Source organism: Mastacembelus armatus, chromosome 4 (genome assembly GCF_900324485.2).
Source record: "Mastacembelus armatus chromosome 4, fMasArm1.2, whole genome shotgun sequence".
Classification (NCBI taxonomy): Eukaryota; Metazoa; Chordata; class Actinopteri; order Synbranchiformes; family Mastacembelidae; genus Mastacembelus; species Mastacembelus armatus.
The window spans coordinates 8,008,085-8,026,386 of record NC_046636.1 but is presented as its reverse complement, the minus strand read 5'-3'; the positions used below and the strand labels follow the sequence as shown (position 1 = coordinate 8,026,386).

Sequence of the window (18,302 nt, the reverse complement as noted above, 5' to 3'; positions counted from 1 at the left end):
ATTGCTTGTGGTTTTAGTTGGTGCAAAAAATAAACCGAGTAAGCATCAACACACTGGGCAGCAAGTCTGCAATATGACAAAACAGTAAATGGTTAAATGATGCAAATTAGCAATAAAACTAATATTTGAATCTAGGGGAGAGAGTTGCAAAATAGCGTGTATTACTCCAGCATTATGTGGCTACATGATCACATGTAAAAACTGCAAAAAGACTTATTTTCCCAGTCCCACTATTGATGTTGAATGTTCCTCTGTGTTTTATTGTAGGTAAACTGACATGAAGTGATGCAAGTCTTTGAGGAAAACTTAAAAAAAAAAAAAAAAAAATTTAAACAGCTGTGTGTCAGTCTATCATTCTCCAGTGGGATTAAAGTTCAATAACTAGCATCAAGATGTCTGTGAACCAGACGCTCAGTTCAGAAACAAACCGTAACTGTTCTGGTTAGCTCCCCTTAAAGCAAATGACTGTCATGAAGACCATAGGAAGATCCTGAGTATATGAAGGTGAAATCGTAGGATCTGCTGGCAATGTCATCACTCTGCTCTATGATGTGGATAAGCCAGGGGTTCAGGGGTTCACATGTTCCTCACATGTTCTACCTCCACAACACAGGGCAGTCATGAACACTGCAACATCACCCTTTCTAACCTTCACCATGAGTCTAACCATAAGCTGATAGTATGTGATTAACAGCACCCTGGTACCTGGCATCCTGCTGCTTCACAACCTCAATAAAACCTTGCTGTACTAGTCAGTCTGTTGTGAAAATGGCAGAAGAAGGTTTCCAGTTCAGACCTGTCAACAGCAAAAACAATGAGGAGGACAGTGAGCTCCAGCCAGCTGATTTCCCAACGTCATCATTAGCATCCCTCCATCTCAGGGACGAGGCTATGGTCATCAAAGAGAGCACCAACCATATGGTGGATAATCCTGCGCCTGCATTTACTGTAATGATGTCATCCCCCCGCAACCAATCACAGCAGAGAGACATATCCATGGATACAAGGCCTGAGCTTTCACCAGCAGTTCAAGGTAAGATTAAGGATGCTACACTAAGGTGTTAGTAAAGGTGCTATCCTTAGCATTTTTACGTATCAGTGCTTTGATAATATGAACTCTGATGCACTGGTTGTCAGATAAATGTCAGTAATGAATTTCAAATCTATCAAACTGGCTCTTGAACAATGACATGAAACAATTTCAGTGAATACATCAATGTATAATACTCAAGGACATATTATACCCTGAAAAATATATTATTCCTAATTTCTCCTCAATAGACTCAGCAGTACTGACTTTACGTTTTGTAAGCATACACTTCATCCTACCACTACATTTTAAACTTATACCAAGTATGCAAAAAAAAAAAGAAAGAAAGAAAGAAATGCATTCAATGGAAAAGCAATGTACAATACATGATGGTTGTAAACATTCTTAAGAAAAAGATATAACATTATGATAACCTGAGATTCTAAGACTCCAAGCATTTTAAAAACCCCCAACAGGGTAGCAGCTGGTTTCAAGGCCTTTGTGAGTTGAATGATTCACGTACATTAAAGATTTATTAGATGCACAACATCACTAGGTTTTTATATCAGGCAAGTACAGGCAGAGTTTCACTGTCTGTAGGCTCTGGGTTAATGAGTTTAGACCCTTACAACAGCATATGTGTAATTCCTTCCAAATTCAGCTTTGTCTGTAATAGCAATTTAATACAACTCAAGGCACGCCATCACAAATGCTGAAGAGATGATTTACATCAACAGTTAACAGTCCACTACACACATGTATCAGCTGAGGTCCATGTGTCCATAGCCACATAGTGGTAAACACAAACACTTCACACACATGTAATGCTTTCAGGAAAGGCCTGACAGACAAGTCCCCTACATACACAGACAATAAACAAAAAGAGACACAGTAGCACATCAGCTTGAGTTCTTCAGGACACAGAATCTCTCTGCAGACAGCTGCTGTTTGATAGGCGAGGCAAAATGAGGCGAGGTCAAGCATTAAGCAGCACTGAGTGTGCCTGAGCATTGAGGAGTGCCAGTTCTGGTATTTTAGGCAGTCAGACTGTGTCACCTGTCAGCAGACGAGTCTGGACAGAGTCTCCCACATGGTGCAAGACTAAGCAACGCAATGCTATCTCCCTCAAGAGTCCTTGTCAGTGGGCCAGCAGTATGTGCTGAACAGCCACAAAGTGCAGACAGCCACATAGAGACTGGCCAGAACCGACATTAGCAGTAACACTGGGTCGTTGTTTGGTTGATGTTTCAGAGTTCTTAGACCCTAAGATGGGCCAAAATGACAGTGAGGCTCAGCCTCACACCCTGACTGCGTTCCTGCAGGACCTTTCTTCCCCTGTTGATCATGATGCGTTTCCTGCCCAGAGAAACAATGTCGTCCAGGAGGAAGGTATGCTCTGATATCTCATTGTTGTGCTGTTGTGTTGTGTTGTGTCTCATTGTGCTGTTTTTTCTAGCAAAACTTAGCACACATGTCCTCTTTTATAAAGACTGGTAATTTTCAAATTCAAGCATTCTTGATATTTTAAGTTAATTTATTGCCTCTATTGTTTGGTAGTTTAATCAGTTTTAAAAACTGAACTTCAATAGTGAAAAAAAAAATCTGTTTTAACGGGACCATTGCCTGGACAACAGCTTTTATTTCTTACAGTTGTTGTCAGTCACCAAGATGATTACATAAGTGAAAAAAGGATGAAGTCTATGATGGATAAGCTCAGTCTAAGTTTTTATATATTAAAAGAATGAATGGAAGTAAAATGCCTCCTTTTAAAAAATGACAATAATGCACAACATCCAACCTTATATTAATTAAAATAAAACTTAAAAAATACAGGGTAAGCTCATATTATGATTACATAATATGACTTGATTAAGGTTTGCAGTATTAAATCTGCATTTTTTTGTCTTTATTTGTGCTCAGAACTTCATTCCAAGCACAAAACAATAAAAGCTATAGTGGCATGTGACTCAAGCCCCGATGACGATCAGCTGTCTGATGCAGAGTGGTACTGGGGAAACATCTCAAGGTACTGGCTGTTTTCATACATTGTGGTGATGATTATGTATCACTTTCAACTATAGTATAGCATGAATCTGATTCTCTCTCATGCAAATGACACAGCACTGATGGCAATTCTTACAATACAGTTTGAGGCTGTTAAAAATCTTTGTTTATAAGCTTTAAAAACTTCACATCCTTGGTTGTACTGTTTAGAGAGGAAGTAAATGAGATGATGAGAAACACTCCTGATGGCACTTTTCTGGTTCGAGATGCTTCCAGCAGAGTTAAAGGGGAATACACTCTCACATTAAGGTAACTATTTTTAAGTCAAATGTTATGAAAGAAGCTAACGTCTCCATCAGGATTTTGTGATGTGGACATTGTATACAGCAATGCATACATTGTTTTCAAACACTCAGCACATGAGAAGGTTGGCCATTGCTTATATTTAATCACTTAAAAGGTAACATAAAATACTACATGACGAACAAAGTGTGTTTTAGCCTTTGAACTACTAATTTCACAATTATGAGTTCTCTGTATTTTGCGGGATATGACAGAACCTACACTTGAGTCATTTCTTGCATTATATGCATAACCATGACCCAAAGCTTTCTTTAGAACTAAATTCTATATTCTTCACTTTTGCAATTCAAATAATGTGTATTGTGCCATTAAAAATCCTCTTTTCTAAGAGCTCAGTTCTGTGGCTAAAAAGATCCAGTGTAGACAGGACTGGAGTACTAAAACTGCTTACTTGCTGTTTTCACTTTGTAGCTGATGTAGCCAAGTTAATTTGAACTGAGAAACGATATTGTATTGTTTGGATGATAGCATTCAAAGACGTGTGTGGAAAACTGTGGTTACAGTAGGTACTGAAGATAATGCGCATGAACATGAACAGTTAAACCCACTAACAGAAGTCTTATAGTTTCATATATGAAATTTCATCCAAGAAGTATGATGCTAACTGCCTGTGCCTGCCCACATTAGAGTAAATATATCTCACACCCTAAACATTTTGATGAGTCCTGCAGGCTTTTTGGAATCCAAATCATGTGCCACCCCCCACCCAAACATTTTCAGACCACACCTTTTAAAGTTAAATAGTGACAAGTCACAACCCACTTGGAATTTCACCAGCTATAGTGTTTATCTTAAGATACACCAGATTTACTACTCACTGACAGTCAAACTCTTTAAAAAAAAAAAAAAAATTTTTAAATCAGTATCTGGACTGCCAGAAGCAACAATGTGCAGATGAAACATACATATAAGAAGCCAGAGAACAAAGAAACGTAACAAAAAGATGTTTTAATCATAACAATTTAAGACCTATCTGGTTAGCACTGATGCCTCACTGCAAGTAGGTTCCAAGTTTGAATGCCTTTCAAGTCTGGGACCTTTCTGGGTGGAGTGTTTTGTTTGTTTTGTTTTTGTTTATAAAGAAGTAGCTCAGTCAACAGTACTGTGGTTTTTTTAGTCTGCCTAAAAAAAAAGCAAAGTACTATAAGAAATAAGGTTGAATATTCTTGTTCTACATGTTTCAAATTTGCAACAGCTATTCCTTCACTTTTACAGAAAAAATGGCTCCAACAGACTGATAAAAATTTTCCATTGTGGGGGAAAGTATGGTTTTACTGAACCATTGGTCTTCCCCAGTGTGGTGCACTTAATCCAGTATTACCAGAGCAAGTCACTAGCCCAGTACAACTCTAAACTGGATACACGGCTACTCTACCCCATCTCCAGACACCAGCAGGTAGGTTAATTGGGTCTCCAGCTGTGAATGCTTGCTGTCTTATAACACACAAAATATTCAGCACTGCAGTTACCTTTTATATGCATAAAATATTTAAAAGTATAAAAATAATTTTAATTTTGAATGTTGTAAAGTTTTGTACAATGTTGGCCAATATGTGATTTTGTTTGGCCTATCTGTCTAAAAATGTACATTTTAATTGTTATACTCAAGTATCGTCATTTTATTGTAGTTTATATTACATTTAATGCATCATATGTGGATTTCCATACACCTGCTTTTATGCATGTTTTAAATTTTCTCTTGAAAGAAAGCTGGAAACTTTAAAATCTTGCAGGAAAGCTGTCTGAATGTATCAAATTTTCACAGGAATGGATGGAAATCTGCATCAATTTGCATTTTCTGTTTCAGACTTTCTCAAAATGTTAAAATTTCTGCTACATTTGGACAGAAATTCACAGGAACTTGAAAAATGGACGTGGTACTAATTATTTTCTAACACTCTTGCCAGGTTGTGATGGAAGTTGACATTAATGCAGTTGGAGAACAGCTGAGGATATTTCAGGATCAATACAAAGAAAAGAGTAAAGAGTATGACCATCTGTTTGAGGAATTTAACCAAAGCTCCCAGGTACTGCATGGTAGTCAGTTCCCCCCCCCCCAAAAAAAATTGCGGTTTCATCTTTTCACTAAATATTTTACTAAAGAATACTGCTTTAAGTGACTTATCTGACTGTACGGGCTCTGTAAACATAACATGCAACAGTAAGAATTGTTTCTTTTCATTGCCAGGACCTGCAGAGCAAGCGAACAGCCATCGAAGCTTTTAGTGAAATCATTCGGATCTTTGAGGAGGAGTGTGAAACTCAAGAACGCTACAGCAAGGAATACATCGACATGTTCCTCACATTAGACAGTAGCACAGAGACTGACAGGTACGCTTCCAAACATGAACTTCTCCAACTTTGTCATGCCCATTCAACATGGTTACAGCAAACTGACAGACTCTAAAGCTTTGGCAAAATCATTTCTTTTCAAAGCAGTTCAGATGATCTGCAGTCAAGGGTGGAAGAGATCCACAACAGCAAAAAGAAGTTGGAAGAAGAGCTGAGGAAGAAGGCGTTGGCTCACATGGAGGTCGACAGGAAAATAAACAGCCTGAAGCCAGACCTTGTACAGCTTAGACGGCTCAGAGATCAGTACCTGCTGTAAGTTTAAACTTTGAGCACCCTGTGTTTTAGTTTGTCAATTGGTACAAAACCTTTCTTCCTTCTTTCATCTTCTCTTTCTTGTCCTTTTCTTTAGCCAGGATTTTCCAAAATTCTTATGGTTCTACCAATTACAAGATTGTAAAACTGTCCTGTACTTTCTGTTTTTAAAAACAAAAGGGCAGGTTAGTTTGGATTGGATAAAATATTTTTTTTTAAATCCAAGAAAAAGTAAGTCTTTACAGTCACCACACTTAATCAAGCAACTGAATATACAGATCACCACAGTGAAAACTGGATGTGGTAACTTGCTCTAATATAGCCAAATTACTATTATATTATAGCCAAGTCATAAATAGATAACATAAGCAGTTATTCTTGGCCATGTAGCCACAACAGCATTTCCAGTAGGGCTGGGCAATAAAACAACAGCAATATATAAAAAATACGTTCAATAGAACATTCGATAAGTTCACTGAACTTCATTGAAAAAGAAACCTGGAGAAACCACAGAAGTTGGTTGCATGAACAATCTCGCTTTCAAACGTATTTTTTATTCATATTGATTATGTGTCTAGCAACTTGGTAGGTTACCAGTTGTTTTCAAACATATTTTTTATTGATATTGGTTACATGTCTAGCACAATATACATCGCTATCGTTTTATCGCCCACCCCTAATTTCCAATATGCTTGAAATAACATTTATTTCATCTGTTCTTATTTCCATCTGACTCTCAGCTTATCTGTCTTCAATAAATTCAAATATGCAGATGGGATCTGCTCAGATTTAGGTTACAAATGAAAAGCTTAGACACTGAGCCAGTTATTTAGAAACATGAAAAATATCACTGATGAAAACTACAGAAATGTTTTTTGTTGACTAAAACCTGACTTAAAAAAATAGCAAAAGAATAACTGAGGAGGTATATCTTCCAGCATGTTCTGCTAACATCCATGTATCGCAACGTTTTAACTGCGTTTTGTCTCTGTTTCAGCTGGCTAACCCAGCAAGGCACTAGGCAAAGCCAGATTAATGAGTGGCTGGGTATCAGGAATGACGAAGAAGAGTGAGTGTCATTATTTATCCTGATCAAATGAACTTTTGAAAAGAGCTGGACTGAACAGAGTATTTCCATTATAACAGAAAAGTGCAGGATGTAAAGGAATCTTTTCAGATTATTGACCACTTGAAGTTCAAAACATGCCTCTACTGTGTATGAACTAGGGATGGGCAATGATTTTCAAATATCTGAATAGTCAGAAAATTTAAAAAAAAATAAAATAAAAATATATATATATATTTTTCCCCCTGTGTGTGAGAGTTCGGGCTTCTGGAGAGGCGAAAGTGTACATGCGCGTTATTAAGAACGCAGGCCAAAATAACCTGAAAAACGAAATAATCGTTTTTCAGTCCTATGATGAAAGACATGGTAGGACTGGATAAACTATATGATGATAATGCATTTGAGCTGCGTAGTCACAGTGCAAGTGAACAGCCTCACACTTTGTTTGTTGGGTAAGCAATATGCGCCTGTGAGCGAATAAATCCCCATCGCTAGTACTATCTGCGCAAGTCTTTGAAACATGCACTGCCATATAAAGAAGTGTATGCACCATGTACAGAGAAATGTGGCATTGTGTCAAAATAAATTCTCATAAATTTATTAAAATGTTTCACTAGCTAACTTTGGAAACAATACTTTTATGCAGCTTTGTGCTGGTATGACCAGTTAATATAGGACAAAGTAAGGATTAACCAGTGTCATTTGCTTTATGGACAGTGACATTCACATGACATGCCATCAGATCTGGGATGATGTGTAATAGCTATGAGGTGCTTCTCATTTTCTTTAGAATCATACGCTTAAAGGTTTTATAGCTAATCTAACCCCTCCCCCTTGTCTTCAGCCCATATACCCTTGCTGACAATATGCATCAGGTGGAGAGGAGCTGGTATGTTGGTGGTATGAGAAGGAAGGAGGCTGAGGAGCTGCTCAGGGGGAGGAGGAACGGGACCTTTCTCATCAGAGAAAGTCAGACTCAGAGAGGCTCTTTTGCCTGCTCTGTTGTGTGAGTATCTTCAGATTTGCAAATTATTAGGTATTTAAAAAGGCCTAATTTACAACATTTTAATGTTCTCTGTTTTTACCACTCTCAAAATCTGACAATTTGACTTAACATATTTATGTCATAAGGCCTAATGAAATTATACATTTTTAGCACAAGCTGGAGCTCAAAGTCCCAACCTTGGACCACCACACCCTACCATAACATTACCATTTTCATAGTAATTATTATTATTAGCTGAAACTGTTGAAAATGAAAATAGCACACATAGTGACAGATTTCCTCTCATGCAGTGTGGATGGGGATGTGAAGCACTGTGTGATCTACAGGACTGCCACAGGATTTGGCTTTGCTGAGCCCTACAACCTGTACTCATCGTTGAGAGAGCTTGTCCTCCACTATCGACACACATCCCTGATCCAGCACAACCAGCAGCTGAATGTAACCCTGGCCTGGCCTGCTCTCAGCCAGCAGCCCAGCTGAGACACACCAGCGTTTTCCCATAACTTCAATGTATTAGCAACACAGACACACCGATATGGACACAGTTACCAGGCTCGAACACAGTTCACGGTTAGTTTTCTTTCACTGAGAATTTTCATAAGTTTTCAGCAGTTTTTCCAAAGTAGATTGAAGGAAGATTATTTATGTGCGATTGTCAGCGTTGTTACTTAAATGCAATAGTTGCCGTTTGTTTTGTGGCATTAATTTCTCAACCAATTCAGGTGAACAGGGATCCAGTTTAAAATGCTGACGAATATTTGATGCTATTGCAATTAAAGCAGTCTCAAAAGCCAGACTTTAATTTGTGTTTAAAAACTATCACTCATTTTTTAAATATTTATTTACCATTTTGGTGCAAAGCAACTGGGCTTAAATAGCTTATTTAGTGTTTACAGAATTGAAAACTGAATTAAAACTTCTGTTGCAGACTGAAAAATTGCCTCATCAAATTCCCATAATAGTACCAATGTTGAACAATCTTGACCATGTTTTGGTTTCTAAACACAACCTAATGGTAACAAAGTACACGTTTTTGGTTGAGAGATACTAATGAGCATTACTCACTCTTCCAACCAGTAACTGTTTGAGCAAAATATTTCATAAATTTTTCTGCAGAAGAATTAAAAATATTTTAAAAAGCTTAACATTAAGTTTCATAGCGTATCAAAGTCATTATCTCTAAATTGACCACTCCTACCTTATACATTTCTAAAATATATTCATCCAATCACACAAATTAATGCTCTGTAATGTATTGTGGCTCGCATCTGCCAAATTCACTTCGAAAGATTTGATAAATATTCATTTTGCTGCATCCCTCCAACTTATATCTTAAATTCATAAAATCAATGCAGTAACAGTATTTCAGGTGCTTCTGGGAAACTTAACTCAGGATGGGACTCTGCATTATCCATAATGGGTAATATAGACACTGAGGAGACACACAAGCACTTTATCCAAAACTATATTACATACAGGTAGAGATCAGAGCTAGAGGTCTGTGAGGAAGCATTGTAACAACAATTTCAGATGTTGTTGCTGGTTGAAGGCCTTTATTTCACCTATTAGAAATATAAAAGTTGTTTTCTTGCTGACTGTGAATTTTCATAGGACCTCAAGCTATCAGTGATAACTCAACTCATAGTGTCTTCACTGTGTGCTTGTCAGTGTCAACTTTTATGCTGCATTTATGGTTTATTTGCCAGTACAGCATCTTTCACAAATTGCTCATGGAAAAACTGTTCATATTTTTTGTTTTTAGAAAAATGCTACAATCAAGTTAGTTTGCATAACACTCCAAACTGTTAATATTTACATTTATTCACATTTTTCAGGCATTTACTGTGAAGCAGCAGACAGGAGGCAAAGGCAAATAGAGAAAACATTTTAACTGTTTATACGTAATTTTGAAACAACCAAAAAGCATTGTTCCCTAGGTATATACTAGGTATCAATATTGTTCAGAATACTTTTTGATGATTCAGGCAGCTGTTTTCATTCAGATTGGTTTTCTAAAGAGTTTTGGTTGGCGTCAGTGGCATCAGAGCTCTCATAAAAGTGTTCTGCAGCCTGATGTGGAGTACTAATATATTGTACAGGTTTCATAGGTTAAGGAAATGGTTGAAAAGTGCCTTTAAGCGCTTCTGTTCCAGCCATCATATTTCTCTTATAGACAACCATGTTCTGATGAATTAGACAATGAAGCTGTGTTTAGTTGGATACAAGATAACAATAGCACAAAAACCCCTGAGTTGGGATATATAACGAAAGCTGCTTTCCTACAAATGGCTGGATGGAACTATTAATAACAATATATTATATTTAATCACATTGTAATATTGAGAGTCAAATAGACCGTGTTTCCCTAAAAGCTGTCACATTGACTTTACATCACACTTAGTATGAGAAGAAGTACACATGACCTAGGGTTAATTACCAGGTATTAAATGTGATGTTTTTAATATAACTACTGTGAAAAACAATGTTTCATAATTATAATGGCCTCGAAATTAGATAATTTTTCATTTTTAGCAGTGACTTGTACAGCTGTAAACTAGAAAACTAAAGTCAGAGGCTGTATATCAGAATAATACATCGTATTTAAAAAGCAGCTAGTGTTACAACATAGAATTATTTATGATTGCCCAAACAGGTGTAAACTACAGGTGGGCATGTTAGCTACTAGCTAAAAAAGTATGATTCAATTACGATGGACCAAATACAGTATATTACCTTAAATTGTGAAAAAATATTAAATTAGAATTCACTCTTTTGATGTTGATACACAGCAACAGAACATATTCTTTCCTCATAAGTGTGATGTATATTCAACATGGTGAAATGTCTATGATGATAAATCTCTTATTTTGAAATGAAAACTGTTTACACTTCAGAACTATTAAGGTACCAGGGATTATTTTGATTGTGCACTTTGAGAGGAGATAACGTGGTGCTTGTGGGTTACAGAGAATTAATTAGTTAATTAATTGACTACTATTTTTATAGGAGAAAATATAGTCATTTAATATGGCATTATCAGTTTGGGTTGGCCAATAATGTCAATCATTAGAAGTAGCTAATTTTACCTTATGTGAGTTTTCTGTATGTATTTGTTTCTGTTTAATGGGCCACTTTAAAGGTGTCTCTCTTGGTTTTACTCAAATCATGCTTGATGTTCGTTACATATGTACACTTAAGGTTATCACTTTTCTTCAGACTGTTTATCATCATGAAGGAAGCTGTGGCAGTGTAAAAGTTTAAATGCCTGATTTTGCATGCCATTGTTGTGTAACAGATTACCTAGGCACTACATGCACTGCAAATTATAGTATGGACATTATGACTGGTTACTTGCTTTGATACTAGTCATGGCATTATCAGTTCCCCACCAGCTTTAAAAGAGATGTTGGTCTTCATCATTGGTGCTAGCCATTAAAGCTGTATTTTCCTTAAATGCATATCTCTGAGAACAAAAGTCAGTCATATGGACAGTACTGTGATGTCTTTTTTTTTTTTCAAGCAAACTGAAAAGCTTTCATGGTTGCCACATCAGTCTGCGAGTGGATAATGGTAAATTGTCAAGCTCTGCATTGCAAAGGTTGTTGACAGTGTGTGGCACAACCACTAGATGGCAGTGAAATCAGGACATTTAACCTGAATACAGATGGAGTTCTTTACCAGCAAGAATCAAATCTTAAAATTTTGGCCAATTGCTCTGTAATACTACACTACTACGGGTAGAAATTAGATTTACTTAGCATACCATCAATTATAGAAACATATGGTTACATGCTGTCATCACCTTCAGCCATAGCTTTATTCATCTGACAGTTTGTAATGTACTAAACATGGATGCACCCAAATGACTATCATTCACAGGCTCCACTTTTTTTTATTATTTTTGCACACTAAATAGCTTGAGTGTTGCTTTAAGTAAATATTTCAAAAATACATTTATTTAATGAAGGGAATTTAAAAAATAACTTTACATGTGCTATTTATTATTTAGCAGGAATATAGAAAATGTATACAGCTTATATGTGGACAAAGACTACACTATTCTTAGGGTTTATATTTAAAGCATGACATTTGCACACAAGTACCTCATGTGAGGTGGACATATTATGACTTCATGTATACCCACCTTGTTACTCAAGCAGGTATACATATGTGGTGGTGCTTAATATGGAGAAACTGCTGATAAGATAGATATGTTGTAGCTCTGACAAAGCATTCATTTATTCAAAATTATTTTTATGTTGTTGCTATGTCACTTTGCAAACAAAAACAAAATTGAGAGGTTCAGAAAATACTTAGTGAAAATGATTACTGTCTGAAAACAGTCTGTCCCTCCTATTATAAAATGTGAGTCATGATGTACTTTTACCTGCAGGTTTTTCACATAATTGATAATGTGTTGTGGTAAGAAACTTTAGGTGCAACCCTTTGGTTTGGCATTTGATTTTAGAATTTCTTTGTCGAACTAAGGAAGTAGTTCTCTGTACAATAAACTTATCTTTAATGACCTAACACCTTGCATTTTAACAACTTTTACCATTATACATTTACTGTTGTATACGAAAGAATTATGCACAGCTATAGCAAATACTGTCACTTGTCTTAAAAGCAGCTCGAACTTTACTTCTATAGTACCTAAAAGTTGGTACCTGAGATTTATGTAATTTAATTCATGACAAATTAAGTGATTTCTAGTTAGATTTTAATTTTAAACTTCTGTCTTTATAAATGTTTATCAGTTAAGTGACATGTGCTCAGTAAAAGGTCTCTGAAGCATATCAAGATTATTTCTTCTTGTTTCTTGTTCTTCAGCAACTTTCAAAAGTTTGTCAAAATGTTGTGCTAGGTCCCATTGATTTGTGGCATGGCAGGTTAAATCAGCCTGACCGATCTACTTCAAACAAATTAGGCCAAGTTAAATGACTTCAGGACACACTTTCTAAGCAGCTAAATTGTTGTAACATTTGCTTAGTTGGACTGATGAGTCTGATTGAAAGGTTGATGCCGTATATCACAGGAATGTGAGCAATGCAAAGTGTTTAATAAGATAACCTTTTTATGAAGTTCTGCAATGTAATAATATTTGGTTTAATTGTAAGAAGATAACGTTTTTTTTTTTTAACAGATTCTTCTAGAATTGTGTTAGTGGACAATCCTGCAGGCTGCTATTTATATCAGTTTCAAAGTTCAGCAACTTGTAGGAAGTAACATGTTTGATTTTGGTACTGGAGACAAGGATTTGAAATGTGGTTTAGAGTACGCCGCTGAATTGGTCAAGATCAGTGTTCTACAAATGGCTGTGTTCTAAATATGTCTACAACAGAAGTTGTAGACATATTTAAGTGAAGGGACTGGTTGGTTTGGTGCAGTAAGAGTTAAGGTATCACTAGAAATGTAGTTCAGGAAGTGAAGAGATGGTTAGCTCTTTTACAGGTTTGATGTAGTTAGTAGGGTTAAAAAGAGGGAGAGGCTGGTTAGTTACTGATATCTTCATTCACATATTGCTAACATGCAACACTTTGTCTGTGTCCAACAAATTTCATCCATGCCATAATGAGATGGAAGCTAGCACTATCATCTGTCGAAAAGAAACCATTTTGTGAAATGTTTTCCATTTCACCCCAAATTGTATACAATGACATTATAAATTTATAAAGTTTTCTTTCACTTTAAGCTGTGCATATGATCAAATACCTCTACTAGTCTGTGTATCACATTGACCATAGTTCCTGTTAAAATGATGTTTATATGACTTAACTTATTTTTCCATTGTGGCTGTATGGACATGTCTTTCCACTTTACTGTAAAGAAATTAGCTGTTCTTAGTTAATAGCCTATTTCTGTGAAAAAAAACCTGTTAATGTAAATGTTCATTTACTATATTGATTATCCAATAACTTAACATTTTTATGTTTAATCAGATGTTAAATTTGCTTGCTTTTTCTTCAGTAGTTCTAGCAGAAGAAAAGTGATGGTTTCAGATATGTTTTGTTGGTGTAAAACATGACTTTGCCTCTGTCATGTATACACTTTCAGATCCCCAAATAAATCTGTGGTTATGGTCTAATGTGTGTTTTGAACACTATTTGATAATCAGATTATTTCAATATGTTTTCTTTGTAAGGAAGGTGGTGTTTCATCAAGTACCACGGCCTCGGATTAACAAAGTAAAGGCCAGTATATGCCACAAAAACAATTTACTATTTTACTACAATTGCAACACATTAAGCACTATAACATCATACATGAAGACATATGTCCAATGATAACAAGCCAACCACAGGTCTGTCAAAATGCAGGAGAGGGATGTTTGGCGACAATTTTATTCACCTCCAAGTTGGGCTAAAGTGTAAAACTGACAAGACTGGGATCTAAATCACTGCTGCAGTCCAGCACTACACCTCCAACACCTGCTGCCCCGCTCACACCAATTACCGACTACCAACCACAGAGAAGATAGAGCAATGTAAACCAGCGTTGAACTAGCTAACTGACAACAATACGAACTTCTCCAACAGAAAGCTCTCCACACACACGTATCCAAACACAGTACCCAGCATAGAGTTAACGACATGAGTCTTACCTTATCAGGCTGATGCTTCTTCCATTTCAGAAAGTCACTTTGTCCCTGAAGTGCCTCGACAATCAGTCAGCCTAGGGTAGAGATGCTCCCAGTCACAGATTGTGGTGAAAATCACAAATCTAGCGAACTTGAAGTAAAGTAGCACAATCCCGGCTGCTGCTGGTGAGTAAACAACCCAGTCTTTAGATCCATTTTCTTTGGAAAGGAGAAGTAGCCATGTCCTTCGTGTTCCGGTTAGCTAACTTGTTAGCTAAGCTTCACTGTGCAAACACTCATTGAATGGCGGTGAAGCTAGCAGTTAGCAGTTAGCTAACATATGGCCGATGATAAAATGTTAGCTCACCTTCCTAGATACAGCTGCTACTCCTTCAGGTTTCAGAGGTCTTCACAGTCCCCGCGTTCTCCCTGAAAAAAAAAATATTTCGAGGTTATTTTTGTCACTTTATTATATTCGCTTTAACTGTTAGCTAACTAGCTATATAACGAGACACAAACCGTTGAGACTTCCGTTGCTAATTAAGTTGCTTATGGGGTAAGAACTCACAATAAACACAAGCCCCAGCGCAGGCGGACTTTTCTGATACGACTGAAAAGATTCCAAACCGTTTTCTCTCGGTTAACCAAAAACTAAGTCCTGGTAGTAGCTGTGCCCAAATGAAAAATCCCAAATCCAAGATGGCGCCTCACTTCCTTTAACCGCTCTCTCAGACTTTTTAATTCTTCTGTAATTTTCTGAAAAGCAGAAACATGTTCAGAGGCTTTTGTATCCATATTCTAGTTTAAATTTGTATTAATGGGGACTTTTTTGTCTTCAACATTTAACCAGGACTTCGAGACAATTCCTGGTTTGTTCCTGCTATAGTCTAAATTAATGTGGTTTGCTAGTTATTTTAACTGTATTTCATTATTTGTTGTATTTTTATTCCATGTGCCTTGTGTTGCAATCTTTTTATTTTGACAAAGCAAAAGCAAGCTTTTTTGTTAGTGTTCAGCAACTACAGTTCCCATAAGGCTTTATTTTTCAAATTCAAATTTAAGGTTTGGTCTTTTTACTAAGAGTAAAATATGTTGTTGTTTTTCTCATCTTCATGGAACATTAGACGCAGGCGTGTCTGAGCATTATTGAAGGCAGCAGCGGTCAGTTCCACCTCAGTTTTGTGTATTTCTCTCCTGATTCAAAACATGAAGCTGTCAGGACTGCTGGCTGTATTTTTCTTCCTCTGTACTGACAGGACAGGTTTTGGAACATTTCATCTTAAGCCAGCCTGCCATTATCCTCCATCTCAATGGTGTCGATCTCTGGAAATAGCAATTGAGTGTAAGGTGAGTGGAATAAACACACTGAAGTCTATTTAGAGGGTCACTGTCATTGATTTTCAGCTTAATTCTTGTTACAGCTGAAAATGCATGAATGTTCCCATTTCTAACATTACCAGCAATCAACAGAATAACAGTAGTTTGGATAATTATGTGACTTGTCAAATGTAACCAAATAACTGAAACACACTTCCCTGTTTTCTGTTATATATTGTGCTTCAGTTTTTTCCTTCAATTACAGATTTTTAAATTTTACTCTAGTGAAAATTTACATCTCATGTCCGTATCAACATCTGAAATACCAAACCTTTTTTTCTTCTCGTATGTGGAGAGGAAGTTCTTTCAAATTAAATGTTCTATCTATCTGTTAGGAGAAGGGGGATAGATTGATCACCATAGTATTTACATTATCATGGAACATCACTGTCTCAAAGCATGCAAGATTGAATGCATTGGCGTTCATCATTTTTAAATGAGAGTCATGCTTTGGAAATTGAACAGCCGTGGCTTTTCATGTGACTGGAGGAGCAGCTATGGTTCTAATAACACAAAGAGAGATGGCTGAAGGCTGGAAAAATAAGGCACAATTTGTTTTAATTTCAACACTGAACTGGAGAGTTTATGATTGTAATTATTCCTTTGCAGGTTCAGAAGCAGTGTATGGAGGTAAATGCTACCAGGCTAAACCAGGCAGTTTCCCCAGTGTCGGTCACTTTGTACTATGAGAGCTTGTGTCCAGCCTGCAGTCTTCATCTCCCAGCAGCTCTTTCCCACCTGGATGTTATTGCAGGACATCATGACTGTCACGCTGGTTCCCTATGGGAATGCTAAGGTTACTGATCCTCATCCCCAACTATACAGAGGCTCTGAAAGTGGAGATAATATTTTAACAATTTTAGCCAAGAAAACTGTACTACTAATAAATTACTAAGAGCAGCATGTCTACTAAAAGTGGAGTCTTGTATTTCTCTTGTAGGAGCTTTTGTCTGCAAATTCTCCCTTCACCTGTCAGCATGGAGAGCCTGAATGCAGAGGGAATATGATAGAGGTTTTTATGTTTTATTGCCTGTAGTTCTGTCACAGTTTTATCCACATAAATCATCATGTCTTTAATTTAAATGATGTGTTCCTCAGGCCTGTATCATCCATTTGAGTGGTCACTCAGCCTTTCACATCATCTACTGCATGGAATCAGCTGCAGATGTTCTCAATGCTGCTGAGCCTGTACGTAGCTGCAGAGAAAAAAAGTGTCTTGTCTGGGATTTTAGAGTAGCTTTGAATAGCTTTGGTCATGGCTCCTTGTTTATTGTAGCTATGTGATATAATTGTGATATGAACTGTTTATTGTGAACACATTCTGGTTTGAACTTTAAAACAAAATAATTCAGGGGTAGGACAAATTATAAAGTTACTAGTTTAACCAAATTTAAAACAAATAGCACTGCTCCTAATATTTATGTTCAGTATCAAATAATCTATAAATTAGCAATTTAAATAATCATTTAGTCTATAAAATGTCAGAAAATAATGAGAATTGTTGAGACTTAGTTGCAGTTTAAAAAGTGAACACATCAGATGGAAGAGGCTGTTGATGTGTCAGAAAGTTAGAACATCTCTTTACATCCTCCACAGCTAATGGAAAAGTTGACACTGACTGTAGCATTGATTTGTTGTAATAATTAGAAACCAGTAACATTTCAGAATGTCTGTGTGTTGTTGATGCTGACCTGTCCTGTTGTTTCAGTGCCTCCAGCTCTATGCTCCCTCTGTCTCCTGGTCCAGTGTGGATTCCTGTGTGAAAGGAGGCTTGGGATACCAGCTCATGCACGCCAATGCTGTCATAACCAGAGCTCTAAACCCTGCTCACACACACATCCCCTGGGTCACATTCAATGGGGTAAAACGCTGATGGCACACTGGACTAATGAAACTTAACAAAAGTTCAATCAGGAAGTCATATTCTACTACTTGTTAGCTAAAGGTTGGTTGTGAGGGGCTAAAAATCAAACGTGTTTTGTTTCAGAAATACAAAGAGGAGAATGAGGACAAGGCGATGTCATCCCTTCCTCACTTGGTTTGCCACCTGTACAAGGTGAGGATTCACTTTTTTTGAACATGTTGTGATATGCTTGACTATAACTCTGTTTGTGTTTGTCTTTACAGGGGGTGAAGCCTCCAGCCTGCACTGGAGCCTCAGTCAGACTGGACAGAAACATCTGCTGAACACAACAAAATGACTTTGTCAAACTGCAAATCATAATATACACAATGTACCAAAAAATAGTATTAAATCCACACTAACCAGTTTATT

General features: G+C 36.8%; 2 protein-coding genes across 2 annotated transcripts; both read left to right on the top strand.

The window, feature by feature from the left end:
* The first annotated feature begins 2,147 nt into the window (after positions 1-2,147).
* Positions 2,148-8,670, top strand: LOC113139850 (phosphatidylinositol 3-kinase regulatory subunit beta-like). Its single transcript, XM_026323439.1, has 10 exons — positions 2,148-2,419; positions 2,951-3,056; positions 3,245-3,343; positions 4,613-4,793; positions 5,305-5,424; positions 5,586-5,728; positions 5,834-6,001; positions 6,999-7,070; positions 7,912-8,073; positions 8,364-8,670. Exons 1-10 carry the CDS (start codon positions 2,299-2,301, stop codon positions 8,551-8,553), a joined length of 1,362 nt encoding a protein of 453 aa, XP_026179224.1. The 5' UTR covers positions 2,148-2,298; the 3' UTR covers positions 8,554-8,670.
* A 7,186-nt stretch (positions 8,671-15,856) lies between these two features.
* Positions 15,857-18,282, top strand: LOC113139946 (IFI30 lysosomal thiol reductase). Its single transcript, XM_026323594.1, is given in 8 exon segments — positions 15,857-15,997; positions 16,637-16,737; positions 16,739-16,823; positions 16,968-17,039; positions 17,126-17,215; positions 17,736-17,888; positions 18,015-18,083; positions 18,155-18,282. Coding segments are annotated over 8 exon segments (771 nt in total). The 3' UTR covers positions 18,215-18,282.
* The last annotated feature ends 20 nt before the right edge of the window (positions 18,283-18,302 follow it).